The sequence below is a fragment of the Pygocentrus nattereri genome, chromosome 14 (genome assembly GCF_015220715.1).
Source record: "Pygocentrus nattereri isolate fPygNat1 chromosome 14, fPygNat1.pri, whole genome shotgun sequence".
Lineage (NCBI taxonomy): Eukaryota > Metazoa > Chordata > Actinopteri > Characiformes > Serrasalmidae > Pygocentrus > Pygocentrus nattereri.
The window spans coordinates 15,312,319-15,331,301 of record NC_051224.1 but is presented as its reverse complement, the minus strand read 5'-3'; the positions used below and the strand labels follow the sequence as shown (position 1 = coordinate 15,331,301).

Sequence of the window (18,983 nt, the reverse complement as noted above, 5' to 3'; positions counted from 1 at the left end):
CTTCTACATGTGAAGCGTGAAGTTGCTGAGAGCATGCAGCATCAGAACAGGCAAGACACGGGTATAGAGAGTTGTGTGTGTATGTACTGTGTACTCTGTAAAAGAACCATTTAATGGACACTACAAATGAAAGTCCTCCAGGCTACAGCAAATACTGTTCCCAGATTAACGATACTTTTTTGTTGTTTTGTTGACAACTATTTCTCGAGAGAAGAATTATTGTACAAATACTCACTAGAAGAGCTTGGAAACATCAAACAAAATCTGGCACATACTGTAAAGTGTCATCAGAACATGGTAAAAGTCAGTGTGTGGTTATTTCAGTGAAGTATGACACCATGAGTTCTCAAAGCACTAAAGAAAGACCGTAATGACAAATATGGCTTTTACTTGCGGTATACCTAACAATGACACCAACATAACCAGTCCTGACCCTAAACTAGATTAGAGCAACCAATCCTAGGAATTGGACAGCAAAGTCATCACAGAAACTGGCCAAAGTTGCTGTGCCAGGCATTTGAGCCTCTGAGTACCAGATCTAGAGATGCACTGAAATTCCAGCCACCAAAAGAAAAGAAACACTAACATTTTTGACCAGGAAAATAATAAATTTCTAAATATTCTATGTGTTTCAGGGATTTGGACCTCTCTGGTAGAAATGTGTAACTGCAAGCAACATGCAGAAAAACATTTATCATTTGTTGTACTTCGGAACCGTTCCCTGAGCCGATGAATCTGATGATTGAGAGCAAGTTGAAGGAGTATTCAAAGGAAAATGTCAGAACTTGAAGACCAAGGATATAAAATTATCATTTTTCCCCATCATATCTTCATCATTGTAATGCTGATCTTGCATTTTAGACCTTAAGTGGAGTCTGTGCATGTGACATTAATATGTAGACATATGACGTGGCCTGAACCCCCCCCCCCCCCCCCCAACCCAATACCTCTGATTTTTAACTTAATATTTCAGGCTTTATAAAGCGCCTAACAGCAGCACAAGGACACCATTTCTTTTAAAGTGCTTTCTTTCTGCCTCCTGACATAATGCTACTTCTTTCAGTTTTAACAAACCTATCTTACAAAGTACAGCTTTAAACAAGTCTGCATGTTGCCAAAATGTAAGACTTCACAAATAGTTTTAATGGTCCTAAAAATGAGAAATATCGTGTAGAAAAGCTGCTCCCAGGTCAGTGCAGGCCAGTTCAAACAGTTTGAGCAGTAGCAGATCAATGGTTAAAATGGTAGATATGTGGAAACACTTAGGCAAGTGACACCTCTCCATTACAAAAACCAAACAAACAAAAGAAAAAAGGACAGTCCCTGTGAGCAAGAAGACACCATTTGTTGCCACAGTCTTTAATTGACCAAAAAAAAAAAAAAAAACACACACAAAAAACAATGTATATCTACAAAAAATGACTGGAATTCTTTTGAGGGTGAGGGATTTTATGGCATATACAACAGACTACATACTGTGGAACAGTTTTACCAAGTGTAACTTCCATAAATTATCTTAATTTATTGTCAGCTTTTCTGGTTTTTGTTTTCTGCTTTCGGGACTGAATTTTAGTCTTGGCTTCGACTTGTTTTCATTTTGGTGCATCATTCTATCTGTTAAAATAATCTTAACATTTATGAAGCTTTTGGGAAACTGTGCCCAGATCACATTTAATTCTTTCAAGATCACTGCCATGCAACAAGTAGACTGATCTCAGAGATTCTAGTTTAGAGGGCGATAGTGTGCAGTTGTTCAGTGAAAAATTCAAATGCAATCAATCAGCCAAGACGTGTTTGGATTCTGACGTTTGCTTGTTCAGTTTTACACTGTATTCTATGAGGCTAATGCAGCGGTCCATTTTCAATAGTTAACTAGAGATAGTACAATATCATGTTTTTTTTTCCATACCAACTGAAACCTTGAGTACAGGCTGATACAGATATGCATCTTTTTAAAAATCTACTATGCCCTAAAATGAGATGTTAAACACTTTTAAAAGAAGAATATATACTCCTTTAAAAGTAGAAATCATGCTTTAACTAAATACTCTGCTACCCCACAGGAAGAACTACACAGCTAACAATGTGCCTGTGGCTGTTTGATGTTTCAGGATTGGATTCATTCGTTTTATCTTGTTAACATACAACCCAGCATTTTAATGCTGTTATTAGCCTGATACTGATACCCACTCACATCCTCCACCGAGAACATTTTTTTTTAATAAGCTAACATTTGGCATTTAAATAAACAGCAGCACATCATACCACATCAGTAACTACACAAGGAAGTCTATTTGAGATTACTTAAGTTGATGCAGTTTGTGGCAAGTACGCACAATGCAAATTCCTGTACATAAGCTTCAATTACTCGTAAGCTAAATTAGCCTCATAGCTCTAGAAGAAACAAACATGTCTTGGCTGACTGACTTAAAAGCAAGTAAACAACTGTGTGCATTCAATTTTTCACAAAAAAAAAACAAAACACCTTTGATCAGTGGATCATGCCACTGGAGGACCTCAGTGCTCCATCTTTAGCTCTGTTTGAATGAAATACAGCAAATAAGAGTAAACCACCCTAACACTCCACTTATTCTGAGTCAGCTGTGCATCATACAGTGTGTATGACACATGCAGAGCTGGCTCTCTAGAAACTGTCCTATCATAGTGTAACCAATTCCAAGTGTCTGAGCACTAATGAGTAAGGAACACTGCTACGAAATGAGCCTCTGTATGCATGAGTCATGCTTTTGCAACGTCATGTAGAGGGAGCAGAAGGGAAACAGAAAGAAAGAATGAATAATGAAAGGCTTCTCTCCACAATTTAAAGCACTTAACTATCCATCACTCTACCCAGAAACATTCATCTTATCCCCAGCCCTGTTGAGTCATTCCTCTTCCCCCTCTTCATAATCTTGCATATCTTATATGTATTTACACAGTACATGTGAAAATGTTTGAAGTTGTCCAAGAAAACTGTTTAAAACTATTTATCTGGGCAGTATAGTGTGTTTTTGATTGTAAAGACACAACCTAACATTGGACTAAATGCAAATCAACAAACGGCAAAAAGAAGAAAGGAAAAAAAAAGATTTGATTTCAAAAGTTAGATAACACAGATTTGGGTCCTCTTCTTTTTGGTGCAGATCCAGCCACTGCATGGACTTAAATTCCACTACCAACACTAATCAAATTTATCTCTATATTGTTAACATAATTTAAAGGAGAATTTTACCATTTCTACCCGAAACCTCTGTGTATGTGCATCATTAGTTTGTAAACAAACTCAGAGTGGTTTAATATAAAAGGTGTGATGCTTCAACGGTGGTGACAGGAACCAGATGCTGGAAAAATTCAATCCCTCTTAAAGCTACAATCACAGAAAGCTATTATATGGTCAGGAATATGCTGCTTTACAATAGTTCTGAGAGTAAGTTATAAATACATTTAGGTTAAAAACACAAGCAGGCTAGAGAGGTATATGCAGAGCAACGTGGGAGAAATCAGTACCCAAAGAATGTCTTTGGGTTTATCACCACTTTATTACTCTTAACATTATATATAAAAACTCTAGCCTGAACATTTTGGACACCACATTAAATCACATCCAAACACTCTAAATGACTAAGTGTACATTTGAATTATGCAGAATAAAAAAAAAACCCATGGAATTCTCCTTTAATCATGTATAACTTAAGGACGTACTGATTGGCTGTATTGTATTTTGTAGTAACAATAAAATACTCAGCTGCCTCAAGAAGAGGATTTCAAAATGTTTTGCCAACACACTGACAGAAATAAATTCTTCAAATTTTTACATGTATTTAGTCTAATGTTAGTGTGCAAAAAGTCCCCAGGTAAATAATTTTAAATATAATTTTCTCAGGTGACCTATAACTTTTATACAGTACTATATGAGTGAGAATTCTGGTGGTTTCTGCCACATGTGCCCAGCCCCTTTAAGAAATGTTGCACCTTTCCTGGTCCCTTACTCTCAAGGCATTTGCCTTCACTTGTCGATGAGACCGCTCTCCTTAAGTTTGAAGTAGAAGAATTTCTCCAGCGTGTTGGCGCATTTGCAGTACTCGCTGTCAGGCGGGTTGTACTCCCTGCAGTTTGTGATCACTCTCTGCAGGTCAGCAATGAAGAGCTTCTTAGTCACATAGTAGCGGTTCTTCAGCCGCTCCGTCATGGTCTTCAGGTCTAATCGTGGAAGCAGAGGCTGATTATGAAAGTGCCCTGAATCACATAATGGGCACAATAAAAGCGGTACTTGTCTGTTTTCTGAAATTAGCTGCACTTTCACGCTGTCAATAAGAGGATGCACTGACCAATGGGAAATCGGATGATCTCATAGTAATCTGGAGCTTCAGACTTCTTTACTGGTTCCATGAAAGGCCAAGCGTCAGGGTGGGTCTAAATTTCACACAAAACAATCACACACTGGAACATTAAGCACATAAAGGTGGATTACAAGTGGGAGCTTTTGGTGAGTAGGAGATTTTTTTTCCTTTAACTACAAAGCTTTAAAAAATGGCAACTGTTTTAAAACTATTTTTAATTTAAGGAGCTTCATGGCATGGGTTTTCATGGCTGAGCAGCTGAATGCAAGTGTCGGATGCAGTGGTGTAAAGCATGCCACCACTGGACTCTGGAGCAGTGGAAGTGTATTCTGTGGAGTGATTAATCATACTTCTCTATCTAGCAGTCTGATAGACATGTCTGGGAGAACATTACCTGCCTGACTGCATTGTGGCAACTGTAAATTTTGGTGGAGGAGAGATAATGCTATGGATTTGTTGATTTACATTAGCCAGCTACTAATTCTTCAGTTAATGCAGCTACTGTTTTATGTAACTTGCTTTACTCTGATTTATGCTGTGCCAATGTTTTCTGCTAGTATCGGTCTGATATCAACACTATGTATTTCCTTTAGAAAGAGAAAATTTCAGGGCTTCGTGTGACCTGTCTGGTGCCAAAAAGGCTGATAGATCTGATTTCAGAGCCAAAACTGTTGCTAGTGTATCTGTGCAAGTAGGAAAAAGACTTTTACTTTAATCTGGGCCAGAAGATTCTTCAGTATGTTGTACAGCAGGTCAGGGTCTTTCAGCTCTTTACTGGAGAATAAAATATCACTCGGATCATAAAGTTGATTTGTTATGCATAATAGCAATAATAAAATATATAATAATGAGGCATGTATAATAAACATATGTATGATCAGTCTATGACTGTCACTTACTTTTTCTCTTTGGCGCTGGGCTTCCAACCAGTCTCCCCTGGAGCAGGACAGAGAGGAAGAGGTGGGGAAAAACAGAGAAAGACATGGAAAGAATGCACAGCTTAGACTACCTGTGGCATGAAATCATGAAGTACACATCCTTCCTCATAGACACACATGCACTTACTGATTCCAGGAATGCTCTCCACAGGTATCTGTCGGACTCCCTCCTTAAAACAGGTAAGCCCAGGGTACACCTTCCTGATCTGACTCTGTTTCCTCTCAATCAGCTTCTTAATGATCTGCAGCACAAATACATAAAGAGATCAATGATCATCAACACACTGTAGGGTGAGCTGAAGTTTTTTTTATAAACCTAGACTTTAAAGGCATGTGGTCTTGATATTAGTATTATACATATTATGCTTCTATAACATAGATGTTTCATTATGACATTTATCAACAAATAAGAATGACTAATCTTACAGTCTCACACCCTGTGAAATTTAAGCTAACAGTACTGCACATTTTAAAGTTGGCTCTGAGAATTCACTCAACATATCAAAAATGATGCTATTAATCTTGAGAAAAAAGGGGCAGGGGTTCGTGTCCCTGGGCCCCAATATTCCCTCCAGCGACCGGATATCCTACATTGTCACTGTCTATCAGTTATCTCCAGCCCAGGTGAGCTGTCTCATATAGCAAGAACACGGAGGATCCTGCAGGTTTATGTGTAGGACTCACCTCTTTCTGTTTCTTGATGATGTGTGACAGCTCTGTGTAGGGAATTCTGGGATTGAGCTCACACTCCATCAGCGTGGCACCTTCATAATCCTTAATGTAGCCAAGGTAGCGGCTCTTTGGCACTTTGATGTCTTTGGAGAAGCCCTTTCATTACATGATGGACAGAGAAGTTCACACACTACAAAACTGCTTTTAGATGAACATAAGGATACAGTTCTTGTAGGGGTGCACTAATATGGGGATCTTGGGCTGAGAAAGATATCCAATATTTTTCATGTGCATATCCAATGATGCTGACACACAAACATTTATTAAATAAAGAAAAGTTGTGAGAAAAAGAAGAGGATGAATATGAGTAATACCTGCTTCTTGAAGTAGCCAATGGCATATTCATCAGCATAGGTGAGAAAGTAAAGAATGCCATGTTTGATGTGATACTCCTTGAGGTGATTCATCAGGTGTGTACCATAGCCCTGACACATACACAGACACAGTATTTTAGCTGTCTAGAAAATTCCCAAATATAATTCAGCAAAAACATCTAATTTAAACAACTTTGTTTAAAATACTCAAAATGTTGTATGTTATGTACTTAAATTAATATCAAGTTTCATTATAAAAACAAGAAAAAATAGACAGAAATATAATAAAACATAGCTTAAACACAATGATTAGACCTGATAAGAAAATTTGAATTTGAGCTACTTACTGGTGCCAACTAGCTAACTAGTTTTTTTAATTAACATGTAGCTTAGTTAGCATATTATGTTAGCTAATAAGTAAAGCAGCAAGCTAGCTACCAAAATAAGTCAGCTAAATAAATTACAGCCAGCTAAAATAGTCATAATAGTACATTTTACACATTTAAGTTCAGAAATACTGAGAATAACTGCAGTGAAACAGTGACAATGCAGCACAAACAGCACAGGGACAGAGAGACAATAGCAGGATACAGGCCTACGCGCACACACACACACACACACACACACACGCACACGCAGAGAGAATATTTCTAGTGTTGTATACTAAGCTTAATACACTGTTGATGTCAGAACAAAACCTTGTATCTGCATATTTGGAGTTTTTCACTTTTTTTGACAATTTGAAAATGCCTGCTGTCCTTTACATTGCATGTAAATATCTTGAAGGACGGACCAAAAGTAACAGCCCAAAAGGACTGGGAAAAAGTCTGGTTCCATTGACCTACATTAAAAGTAAACTAGGTTTTTTCATTCTTGTGTAAAGTGATCATTTTGGAGATACGACATTTGGTTCCAAAAGCAGCGACATATTAAGAAATATATGTTGCAGTGTTATCATACCAGTTTTTCCCCCTTATATTGACGTCACATGGTATATTTATCCTATCATTATACTACTTTATACATGCTGGGTACACAGTGCAATACATTTCCCCACAAGACCAGATGCTTACACTGATATTCTACAGTACGAGTATATCATCCTACAGAATAGACAGGACCATATAGATTTATACTATGAAGTCAAACTGCTCTTTTCCTGACATTTCTACATGATTCTCATTTTAATGAATAAAAACACTGATGATATTGATGCAGCTCATAAAATAAACATGGATATTTTATATGAAAATACACAATGTAAAACTGTGCACTATGTTGTATTAAACTAAAACAGGTGCCTTTAAATTTATGTACATTTAATGTAGTTTACGTATTTATGATAATACAGTTTGGATCTTGAACACTGGTGAAGTTTCCATTCCACAGTGAGTTTATTCACAGGTAGAACCTCATAATTCTAAACTTAGAGAGGAATTTCAGCAAAGACTATTTTCTTAAGTATCTCCAAGCAATGACTTTATTAGAATATGGAAGGTGATTGTAGTCCGCAAGTTTGAATATATTTTTGTTCCTCAAATTTTTTATTTCAAAACCTGCAGACAGTGTTGTGGACCCACTGCGTGCACTCAGGTTTAATATGACTTAAAGAAAGCTCTTGTTCACTGGTGCAGCTGGCTGAATGAACGAATTAATGAACAAACAAATTAATGGACTGATGTCATGCAGACAAATGAGCTTTCTAGCTCAGTCATACTTGCTAACTTTGCTTTCGCTTGCTTGTTAGCCTGCTCACGATACTTTTCTCTAGCTAGAACAAGATTAAGATTAATATTCTTAAAAAGAAAATACATTTAGGTTCCCTAGGGCTTTAAACCACGCATATATGACTGGTAAAATCCTGACAGAAAATGGAGAATGTCTCACACTTGATGTCATTCTCACACAGAATTGCTGAGTGTGGGTAAGAGAGGGGATCATGTAATTAAAAAGTTTAAAAAATGAAAAAGAATACACATAAAGCTGAAACCTGAGCAAAAAAAGCTGAAACTGGGCAAGACCTGTTTGTGCATACAAAATATGTAACAAAAATACAATTTGTGCATGAGTATGTGACTTGAAAACATGAACATAATTTCATTTTGCAGCATTTTACTATGAACTGAAAAGCCAACATATGTTCCTTCACCTTTTTTCTCTTTGCAAAATCTCTCGCTGGCTTTTGCTTGAATCACCTGTTATCCTCACAGCTTCAGTGCTAAAATAAGTAAGCAAACTTTAGATGCCCAACACGTTTTGATTGACTACCTTTGGGGAAAAACTGTGCAGATTTCAGCAGAACTATTTCTTTCAGCAGTTGTGCGTTTTCGTACCTTGACTTGCTCATTTGAAGTAACAGCGCAGAAGACAATCTCAGTGAAGCCCTGAGTGGGGAACATTCGGAAGCAGATGCCGCCGATCACACGGCCATCTTTTATCAGAGCCAACGTCTTGTGCTTCCTGAAAGTATGAAGAAGTCAGGGGATTTTTGCTATAAAATAAACACAAACAACTACAAGGGAACTACATAAATAATATTTTCTGATAACATTTTAGCTGTGAGCTGAATGTGAAACCACATCAAGATTTCAGTTCGTTGCAGTCATGCACTTTGGCCAAGCTGAAGCGTTAGGGTGTTTTCACACTTAGTCTGTTTCAAACTTTCTGTTTCTGTTTCAGAATTTAAGTGCTCTCAGACAGATGACTCAGCGTTGCTAAGCATATGTGAACTCAACAAACTCAGATCCCTATGCAATAATCCACAAACGCAGTTCTAATGCATAGTCCACAGACGAGTATGGCTCACCTGCAGTTTGCTTTTTGGTCTGACTGATTAATGAGAAAACGTTTTCTTTTTAAATACAGCACTAATGACTAGTCTACTACTTTTTTGAATGACTAGTTGACGAGTAAAAATGATTATACACCTCCTAGTTAATGGCAGGATATTAGGTTTAAGGCAAAAGGTTAGTTAATTAACTCACGGGTCAAAAACCAGGCGTGTGATGTACTCTTTAGGCATGCGTGGCAGCTGATGGGAAAAAACGTTCTGGAGTCCGACCAGCCACATCAGGATCTTCTTATTGGACTTCTGAGACAATGAGTTCCCGATCACATGGAACTCGATAATGCCCCTCCTCTCCTCCAGACGTGCCGTTTCGTCCCGTGCAGCGTTAGCCGAAAGGAGACTCGTCTGAGGGACAAAACAAAGGCATTAGTGCTAACATCCTTTCATCATTTAAAGAACACTCTGGCAAGCTACATGCCTGAATTACCATACATTTGCCTCAAACCGCATCAGTTCTTTTACTACAATTCAGGCATCAAGAAGACTATTACTACAAATTTTAGCTATAGAATGTACTTTATATTTTTATAGATAACAGTATGTTACAGAGTATCATAAACCACATAACACTGAGAAAAAAAAAATTAGGCATGCAGCTTGCAAGGTGATAATTGGTAGGGTATTAGCCTTACAGCTTAAGAAGCAAATTTTAGTCATCAAACATCTTTGCTGATCAACTGCATTTGGGGAAATTGCTGTTATTACTGCATAACTATCCAGAATATCTTTGCCTTGTTACTCACAATGCTCATGACCAAAAGTGCCAATATATACAAAATAGTTTTATAAGGTTCAGTAAGGACTAGATGGAATACAAAACTATAAAAGAGTGCCTTGGCTGATTAAAGCACTGTTGTCACACAGAGTGAATTTCAGACAGAGCCAGAAGCTGTGGTGTGTGTTGTGACTGCTGTACAGCAGAGAAATTTTGCTGACCTCTGGGCCCAGCATGGCAGCAGGGTCTGTTATAGTCATCATGACCTCGTTGACCAGCTCCATGGGAATATCCCCCATCACCCTGATCCGCTTAGCATCTTCCAGCGTCAATGCCTCCGGCAGCTTCCGCTTCTCTCCTGAGAGAGAGAGAGAGAGAGAGAGAGAGAGAGAGAGAGAGAGAGAGAGAGAGAGAGAGAGAGAGAGAGAGAGAGAGAGAGAGAGAGAGAGAGAGAGAGAGAGAGCGAGCAAGACAGAAAGGGGAGAGAAAGCAACAGAGATGGAGTAAGACAAAGAGAGGGTAGAAAAATGGTGAAACAAAGAGAGAGGTAAGAGGAGAGAGAAAGATGAGGGCCGAGAAAGGCAGCCAGAGAGAGAAAGAGAGAGGATGGGCAGAAAGAGAGGGGATGGGCAGAAAGAGAAAGAGAGAGAGCGAGAGAGAGAGCGAGAGCGAGAGCGAGAGAGAGAGAGAGAGAGAGAGAGCGAGAGAGAGAGAGAGCGAGAGAGAGAGGACAGACAGTCACACAAGACATAAGAGGGAGGGAAAGAGTGAGAGAGTGTTTAAGACAAACATAATTATAATTTGTCTCACAACACTTTCATTTGTATTGTAAACAATAAACAGGTCATTAATTTTTCAATAATATCATAATAAGGACAAATAAAGCTGGACTTCATGTTTTCTGGTGACTATTAGTGAATCATCATTTGCTGTGTACCTGGGATGGGTTCAGAAGTCGCTGTATCCAGAGCAGAGCCTGCTGGACCTTTACGCAGAGGAGAACCGGACACCGCCACAGGACTCAGCACTGCAGAGGGCACCACACACACACACACACACACACACACACACACACACACACACACACACTCAAAATGGGCCACTTAGGAGAAGAACATACTCCACATACGTAAAGGTAGTCACACTAATAAACAAACCTGTCTGAGGACCCAACTGTGCCCCCTCAGAAGCTGGCATGGTGAAGTCAGCATCCCAGATAGGAGAGTTCTCACCATAGATCTCCTCTTCTAGCATGGAAAGAAACCTAACATAAAAAAAACATAGAAAGTCAAAAAGATTTAAAATATGTCTAGAAATCAGTGGTTTTGTAGTTATTGTCTGTGGATTAAGGCTGCATCAGACACAGACTTACTACAGTAGGCAACCAGCCAGAACTCCTACGTGCCAACGGCTAGATAAAAATACAAACTAGATATATGCAATGGACCAGCTTGAGTAAGCAAAGCAACTATGCTAGCAATGACAGCACTCATAGAATAAGTGAGTGACAATGATATAGGTAAATAAAGGAGGGGGGGAACCAAAAGGGTCTACAAGGGAACCAAAATCATTAAAATTACCCCTGGATTGAATACCTGGGGGAGACAGGGTTTTTTTTTTTAAACAATAATGATTTTTATTTCATTTTCAATCATAGAAAAGAAAAAAACACCACCACCAAAACAAAGAGAATAAACAAAGGAGGGTAAGAAAAGACATAACTAACCCCCCCTACTCCATCCCACTCACAAGAGACAGCTTGCTAGACATAAAGGTGGGCATTCTAGATATTGCATCCAAAAACAAACACATACAAATAAACTCAGCCATCCGCCTTAATAACACTGAAGTACAACATCTCGGCCAAACCTGAGCACATTCAACAATTTCACATATATTACGTGGAAGAGTGGAAAGGAACAGACACCAAGTGAGCTCAAATTCTGTATCGTTACCTTCAATCCTAGCCTATAAGCGCTCAAAGCAACAAATTTTTATAATTTAATTATGCCAAAGGTTAATTGTGGGTGGTCTGTCATCAAGTCACTTAATTAAGATACACTTGCGAGCAATGAACAATAATTTATGAGTGAGCTTCATTTGATAAGGTGCAAGATTAACCTCATCTTTAACCAAACCCAATATAAAAAAACAGGGGTCGCTCTGTATCGCAGAATCCTTTCAAGCTGCAGTTTGATCCTATTCCAAAAGGAGGCAATGATGGGGCAGGATCAAAACATTTGTGAAAACGTTCCCAACTCTTTTTTGTATTTGTATTTTGGGCAGACTTATATATAAGGTGTGTAATGTAAACGATACAATATCTTACACAGATACTGACTACAGACTAGCAGTTTGACAACTCTATCAGATGTCTGTGAGTGTGTGTGTCTTACTTGGGAAAGTGAGTCAGAATAAGTGTCCGTTTCTCTGGGGGAAGTTTGTCTTTCTCCACTCTGAACTTCTCCAGCAGCTGCCGGCGAGTGACTGTAAAGATGGACTTGAGGAGACTACGGCCAAACACCTGACACGTCTCATAGCGAGGCAAACTGTCGTTACTCTGCGGGACATGGCAGTAGCAAAGCCACCTGTAGAAAACACACAAGTGCACAAGCATTAGATCATTACTGCAAAATGATTTAGATTCTTACTATATACATCCACAGAAACATTTTGCTGACAGAAAAAAAATATTAAGCCATTACAAAGTACGCATAAGAGCATATAATTCATTCAAAGAACCAGCCTACTTTACAAGCATTATAGAAATCAACAGCGAAGCTGACCTACAGCTCACATAATGGATGACTGTGTGAATCTAAATAAGTTTTCCTCTTTTAAACAATACACTATATGACACCCAGATCATTAAAGTGTCCTGACCTGACATCTACATCAATAAAATTCTTAATTACACCCATGCCCACCTGGTATAGTCTACTTTGTATGCTGAGGCATCCTCTTTCTGGGCCCGCTGGCGAAACTGAGATGGTGTCTCCAGCTTCCAGTAGTTCAGACACAGCAGAAACATCTTACTCAACTCATACATCGTCTGCCTCTCTTTAGGAGCCAAGTGACTGAACTTATATTGCACAAAGTTCAAAACCCCCTGAGACAGACACACATACAGAAAGAGAGAGAGAAAGAGGGGAAAGGAGAGAGCAAGAGAAGAGAGATAGGGGAGAAAAGGGGAGAGGAAGAAAAAGAAGTAAGAGGGAGATAAGTCAGACAGCAATAAAAAAAACAAGCAAAAAGAGGAAGAAAAATAAAAAAGGGAGAAACAAAGAGAAAGATACAAACAGAAGAAACAAGAGAGGGAAGGAATGAGTGGAGGAAAACAGAAAGAAAAAAGAAAAAAGAAAAAAAGAAGAGCGAGATGAGAGTGAGAAATGTGAGAGCAGGGGGGCAGAGAGAGGAGAAAGAAGAGAGGACAAAAAAGAAAGGAAGGAGGGAAGGAAAGCAAGAACAAGGACGAGAACAGAGATGGAAAGAGATTAAGAAAAAAGAAGAGATATACAAAGAAAAAAAAAAGAAAGAAAGAAAGAAAGAAAGAAAGAAAGAAAGAAAGAAAGAAAGAAAGAGAGAGAGAGAGAGAGAGAGAGAGAGAGAGAGAGAGAGAGAGAGAGAGAGAGAGAGAGAGAGAGAGAGAGAGAGAGAAAGAAAGAAAGAAAGAAAGAAAGAAAGAAAGAAAGAAAGAGACATAAAGAATATATTGAGCTTAACATTTCTTAGAACAATTAAATGGATGATGGAGCATTTTCACAATGTTATCAGACAAATACACGTTTCTGTCTCGCACAAAACCGCTCTGATACCCACCTGTTCTATGTTAGGTTTCTCAAACGGTGGGCTTCCAAGTGAGCCCTCTACTACCGGCTTCCCCATCTGCAGAATGCACTTCCTCAGCAGCTATACAAACACAACAGGCACAAAGCATGGGTTTTATTACCATACAAAACATGTGTTATTATGTTTAATTACAGAGAGCTACTGGGTACTGATTATGTTACTATAGTCCATTTACTATATTATTAAAAGTCAGGGCCAAAACTGTTCTGAGGTGTAAGTGTGAAACATCACAGCTGTGCAAAATGGGAGTCTTTTACCTTAAACAGATAGAAGTAAACTTGCTTGGTGTCTGTGTCCTCCTCTTTGTGCACAGACATGAAGAGATTCTCTACATCCACCACCATTCCTAGGAGCCTGTTAATCTCCTCTTCTGACACATTTTCTAGGTGAGACACATGCTCCGCTACACATACAAGACACACACACACACACACACACACACACGTGTATCAGGTAATGCAGTACTTCACCCCTTGTATTATTATTCAGTAACTACAATGACATTTATTTATTAAAAGTTATGTAGTTATAAGAGTCAGAAACTCAGGGCTGGCTTCTCAAGCCCAGAATAAAGTTAACCCTATACTTCAAAAGATATTTCAAAGGTAATTTGGCATTGGAACTTCAATTTAGCCCAAGACTTAATCCACATCTGGGAAACCAGACCATAGCGTTTACAGCACGTCAGACTCCAGTCCTCACAGACACGGAGGTGAAAAACACTGTAGATTTTAGAACTCTGCTTCATTAAACACACCTGATTCAGCTCATCAGCTAATTAGTAAGGCATTAGACCAGGGTAAATGCTCATCCCCGCAGCACTTTTGCCCAGAAAGTCCCCAGTTTGACATTCCAGGTTCAAGGAGTTTAAACAAGAATCTATCAGTAATATTTTCTCACATATTTACAGGTGAAAACAACAAAAAACAGCTTGCTATTGTAACATTTGTACAACATTTTTACCCTACTCCTAGAGGACTTCATCACAATTATATCCACTGATCACAATTATTAAGCTAACAAGCCTTCATTGTATTTATTAAAACTATTAAAAAAATCTAACTTCTGACGGGTACTATAATGTTTAGAGGGCAGTGATGAGTATTGTAGGTTTATATGAGATCAAGCTGTGTCTGCCATCAATTGGGAGCCACTACGGATCAACAGTCAGGAAGTAAGACAGCTAATCAGCCAATTCAGCCACATGAAGCTTGTGCTTCACTGTAGTTCTTAACAGTTATCTTTATGACAATTAATTGTTACCCAAAATTACATGTTTGTGACAGGCCTAGGGGGCTTTCTGCTAGCATAGTTTGACTATTTCCCTATTCAAACATACCTACTAAATACTGCCACCTGCTGGGTTTCACTCCAACACATGTGAGATGAGAAATCAGCTAAAGTTTTCAGTTCCAGAGCTGAACATTCCTGATCTAGCCAATATCTATGGCAGGCAAGATTCACATTAGCTTAAAAAAATGCAATGTATTTCCTAAAGTATCCAATCTTTTCCTTCTAATTGGTCAGATCAGGTAATTTAAGGTTTCCCCATTGCTACCTAGGGATTTAACTGCACACAAACACAGCTGTTATCACCACAGAAAAGCACTGACAACAGAATGGGACTCTATGAAGCAGCCACACATGAACATATGGTCACCACGCCCAAAGCCAAGTGCTACACAGAGTTGTATAAAACTCCTCAGCATGGGGCTGTGGGGCAGTGGAACTCACTCTCCAGAGTAATGGAGCTCCATCCAGTACCTTTCAGCAAAGTTAGATCCAGAACCTAGAACCTCAGGAACTCCAGAACATCAGAACCTTATGTCATCTTGTAACTGAACACAGTCAAATCTCCACAGCAATTTTCCAACATTTCGTCTAAAGCCTTCCCAGAATAGCAGAGGCTGTTACTGCAGCAAAGGCTGTCAAACTCCTTATTAACACTCTTGATAACAGTAGAAATGTTGGATAAGCAGGTGTCTACAAACGTTTAGACATACAGTGCACATGTTATACAAAGTATCTTCAGTTGAAAAAAATAAATAAATAATTGAGACTGCGACTGACTGACGGAATCATACCTAGGGTATGGCCACAGCTGCGGCACGCTTCGCTCAGATTGGCCGCCTGCTGCTGGAGCTCCATCCGGGTGGCGGAGGGAGGATGGGGGTTCTTCCAGCCGTTACACTTACAAGAATCATTAGCCTGAGGGAAGAGAACATCACAAAACAAAAACAAAACAGTTTGGAAACAGTCATGTTTATACAGTCATACAGACTAGTGCAATAGTCCTGGTGCACTGGGTATTCCGAGATGGTTTTTCTCCTCCAAAACAGTGTTTTTGCATTGGTAGTAAAGTGGGTGACTAGAGAGACTGAAGATAACAGCTTATCTAACATCTAATTTGCAGTCTCCTGAGAAGAAGCAAAGCTTTAAATCAAACCACAAACGTTTTTCCAAACATACACTCTCAAAAAAGATGGTTCTTCAAAGGGTTCTTTAGTAATGACAATGGTTTTATACAGAATCATGAACACAATATTGCATGCTTAATTGGTCCTCTGTATATTGAATTCATTCTTCAGACAATTAGAGAATGTGTTGTATAGACCCTTTTTAAAAATGGTTGTATATAGCACCAAACACCAACTGTGTTGACCATACTGTCAAACTTGTAAAATAAAAGAACCCCTTTTTGGTGCTATACAGAAGCATTTTCAAAAAGGTTTTGTATAGAACCACGTACAACACATTCTCCATCCGTCTGAAGAGCAATTTCACCATGCAAAGAACCATTTAAACAGAAAAATGATTCTATACAGAACTCATGGTCCTAAATAGAACCACTGCCTTCACTAAACAACCTCTGAGGAACCACATTTTACACAGCTGCAAAAACTGTGATTTCAACAATAACGAACCAATTTCATGGACTGTTGTCCACAGCAGTGTATCAGCTGGACAGTCAGGACCACAGGAAAAAGGACACTGCAACAAACAACTTCTATCTGTGCTATTGAGGCAAGTCCGGCTGACCGGACCAGACAGTTTAAGTGCGCTAACGTTAGCTAAGCTAACCATATGCCTCCCATTCAACCCACTGTGCAGAATAAAGTGGGCTAGTTCCTTCTTTGCTGTAGTGAGGTTAGCCTAGCTCACTTAGCTAGCTAGCTACCTTACAAGCCGAAAATACTCCGAGTTTCTCGAGTTTCTTGGCCCGAGGGAAAGCGCGAACTTGGGCCTTTTTCTGACTCGCCCACTGCTGCTGGCTCAGGCCGGGCCGGGCCGGGTCGCTGCTACCGGATCCGGAGCCTGAGTTGGGGCCCGAGACCGCCGAGCCTCCGCTCGCACCCTGCTGAAGCCGGACTTGCGTGGAGGCTTGACCCGCCGGTTCTGCCATACCAGCACGGTGTTTCTCCGTCCGGAGAGTGGATGTGGTCAGCTCTCGTCGCTACAAGCTTGATGGACCAGCAACTGTTTTTTTTATTTATTTACGTTTTTTCAGGCCTCGCTGCCGCCTGTCTCCACGAGACACAATAGTTACACTGCGCATGCCCAATACCAACTGTCTCTGGGTAGTGTAGTTCCCAATGGAGCTCTTACTATCAATCATTGATGGTATGCAGTCCATCACAACTTTAAAAATGAAAGGTATTCAGCCACGTGAACCTAAATGTTAGGTATGTACCACCCCTACTGTATATGCTTAACGTTTCACAGGGCCTGTATATATTACATTTTGCCCAGGTATAATCTTAATTCCACATTCATGTGTATAATTATACCTTGCACTCTTCTGAATGTTTTCAGCACTGTGTTTAAGACATATATTTTATTGCTGTCTATATCTATTTTTTTTTTCAATTTATATTTTTCTACATCAGTTGAACACAGCAGCTGTCCTTTACACTGTGTGATGTTCCCCAATCACTGTTGGCCCATCATAACATGTTGGAATAAAATCTGCTTAAAATGAACTATGATTAATTGGATTAAATATTAAGAACTGATTAATGAATGATTGATTCTTGTACGCCCAGTTGTGTGAGCACAATGTGGAATGTGATTCCTGTATGTTGTTTTTAATGTATTCTGCTAGTTGCGCAGTATGTATGATACACCTCACATTTTCTGATGTGTTCATTTTGTGTTTTTAATGTCAGCTATTTTACAGTTTCTCTTAACATGTGGCCATGGACAGCGGATGAAAATGAACCCTTTCAGCTATCTCTGGTTCAGTTTTACAGTTCTGTTGATAATGTTTATTAATGGGCACTGCCCAGACAAATAAATTCATAAATAACATGTATAAGAATCTTTTTTCCCTTCTCCGGTAAAGTTACTATTTTGGAGATGCATTTTTTTGGACAGAGACAATATGTAAATAAATTCTTCTGACTGACAGTTTTGTATTGTGCCTCATTTAGTAAGCTGTCCAGGCCGAAACACTCCTTATAATGTCAGTGTAAAATGGCAGGGTTAAGCTCTACTGGCTGAATGTGCAGACATATTGCATTTACTTTTGTGACATCATGGATTGGACTTTCAAATCTCTCCTAAAAATTGTAGTTTTTTCTTCTTTTTTTTGACACTATGTAAAGCATCCTTGGGTTTGTGGAAGGCACTATACAAGTTGATCTTTACTATTGTTATTATTATGTGTGGTCTGGGGCGTAATGGGTACATTTTGACAATTTACTTAATTTTAGATGTTTAGATACATCAAACTTTTTTAGTGCAAAAAAAATAGGGAAATGCATTTAAGTTTCTATACACTATTGTTAGTAAACCTGTTTTCCATTAAACTGCCCTATAGTTTGGTCCCTGTCCTCTTAATCATTGCACCCTTTTGGTTTTTCCATTTATCCTGAGAAAACATTAAGCAGTTTACACACCTACTGTAGCTCAAGCTGCTGCTTTCAGCTCCTCCACTGGAAGGCACTATAGCAATTCATTTATGATGTGATACAATATACAATCAACAATTCTAGAGTGCTCTCTGAATGAGACATTGTGTCTGTCCAAAAATACATGAAATTAAACTAGGACAGAAAATATCGATGCAGATTTGAAAGAGGAGGGGAAAAAACACAGGCTGTGCTTTCCAAGAGCAGATAAGCCAAACTAGACATGGCTACCATGAGACTTAAGATGCCTGAATAATAACTGAAACTTAAATGAAGTCTATATGAACAGATTTAGGATATACAGTAGGATGCAGGAAGTTTGGGCACTGATCCTGAA

At 39.0% G+C, this 18,983-nt stretch overlaps 1 protein-coding gene across 1 annotated transcript; it reads right to left on the bottom strand.

Moving 5' to 3' along the window:
* Nucleotides 1-1,807: 1,807 nt before the first annotated feature.
* kat2a (K(lysine) acetyltransferase 2A) lies at nt 1,808-17,434 on the bottom strand. Its single transcript, XM_037544874.1, has 18 exons — nt 16,915-17,434; nt 15,821-15,944; nt 13,994-14,139; nt 13,707-13,796; nt 12,815-12,996; nt 12,284-12,475; nt 11,045-11,151; nt 10,825-10,914; nt 10,109-10,245; nt 9,309-9,517; nt 8,658-8,784; nt 6,325-6,435; nt 5,963-6,106; nt 5,406-5,520; nt 5,240-5,276; nt 5,051-5,114; nt 4,329-4,413; nt 1,808-4,200 (listed from the first exon to the last, which is right to left on the bottom strand). Exons 1-18 carry the CDS (start codon nt 17,137-17,139, stop codon nt 4,007-4,009), a joined length of 2,379 nt encoding a protein of 792 aa, XP_037400771.1. The 5' UTR covers nt 17,140-17,434; the 3' UTR covers nt 1,808-4,006.
* Between the last annotated feature and the right edge of the window lie 1,549 nt (nt 17,435-18,983).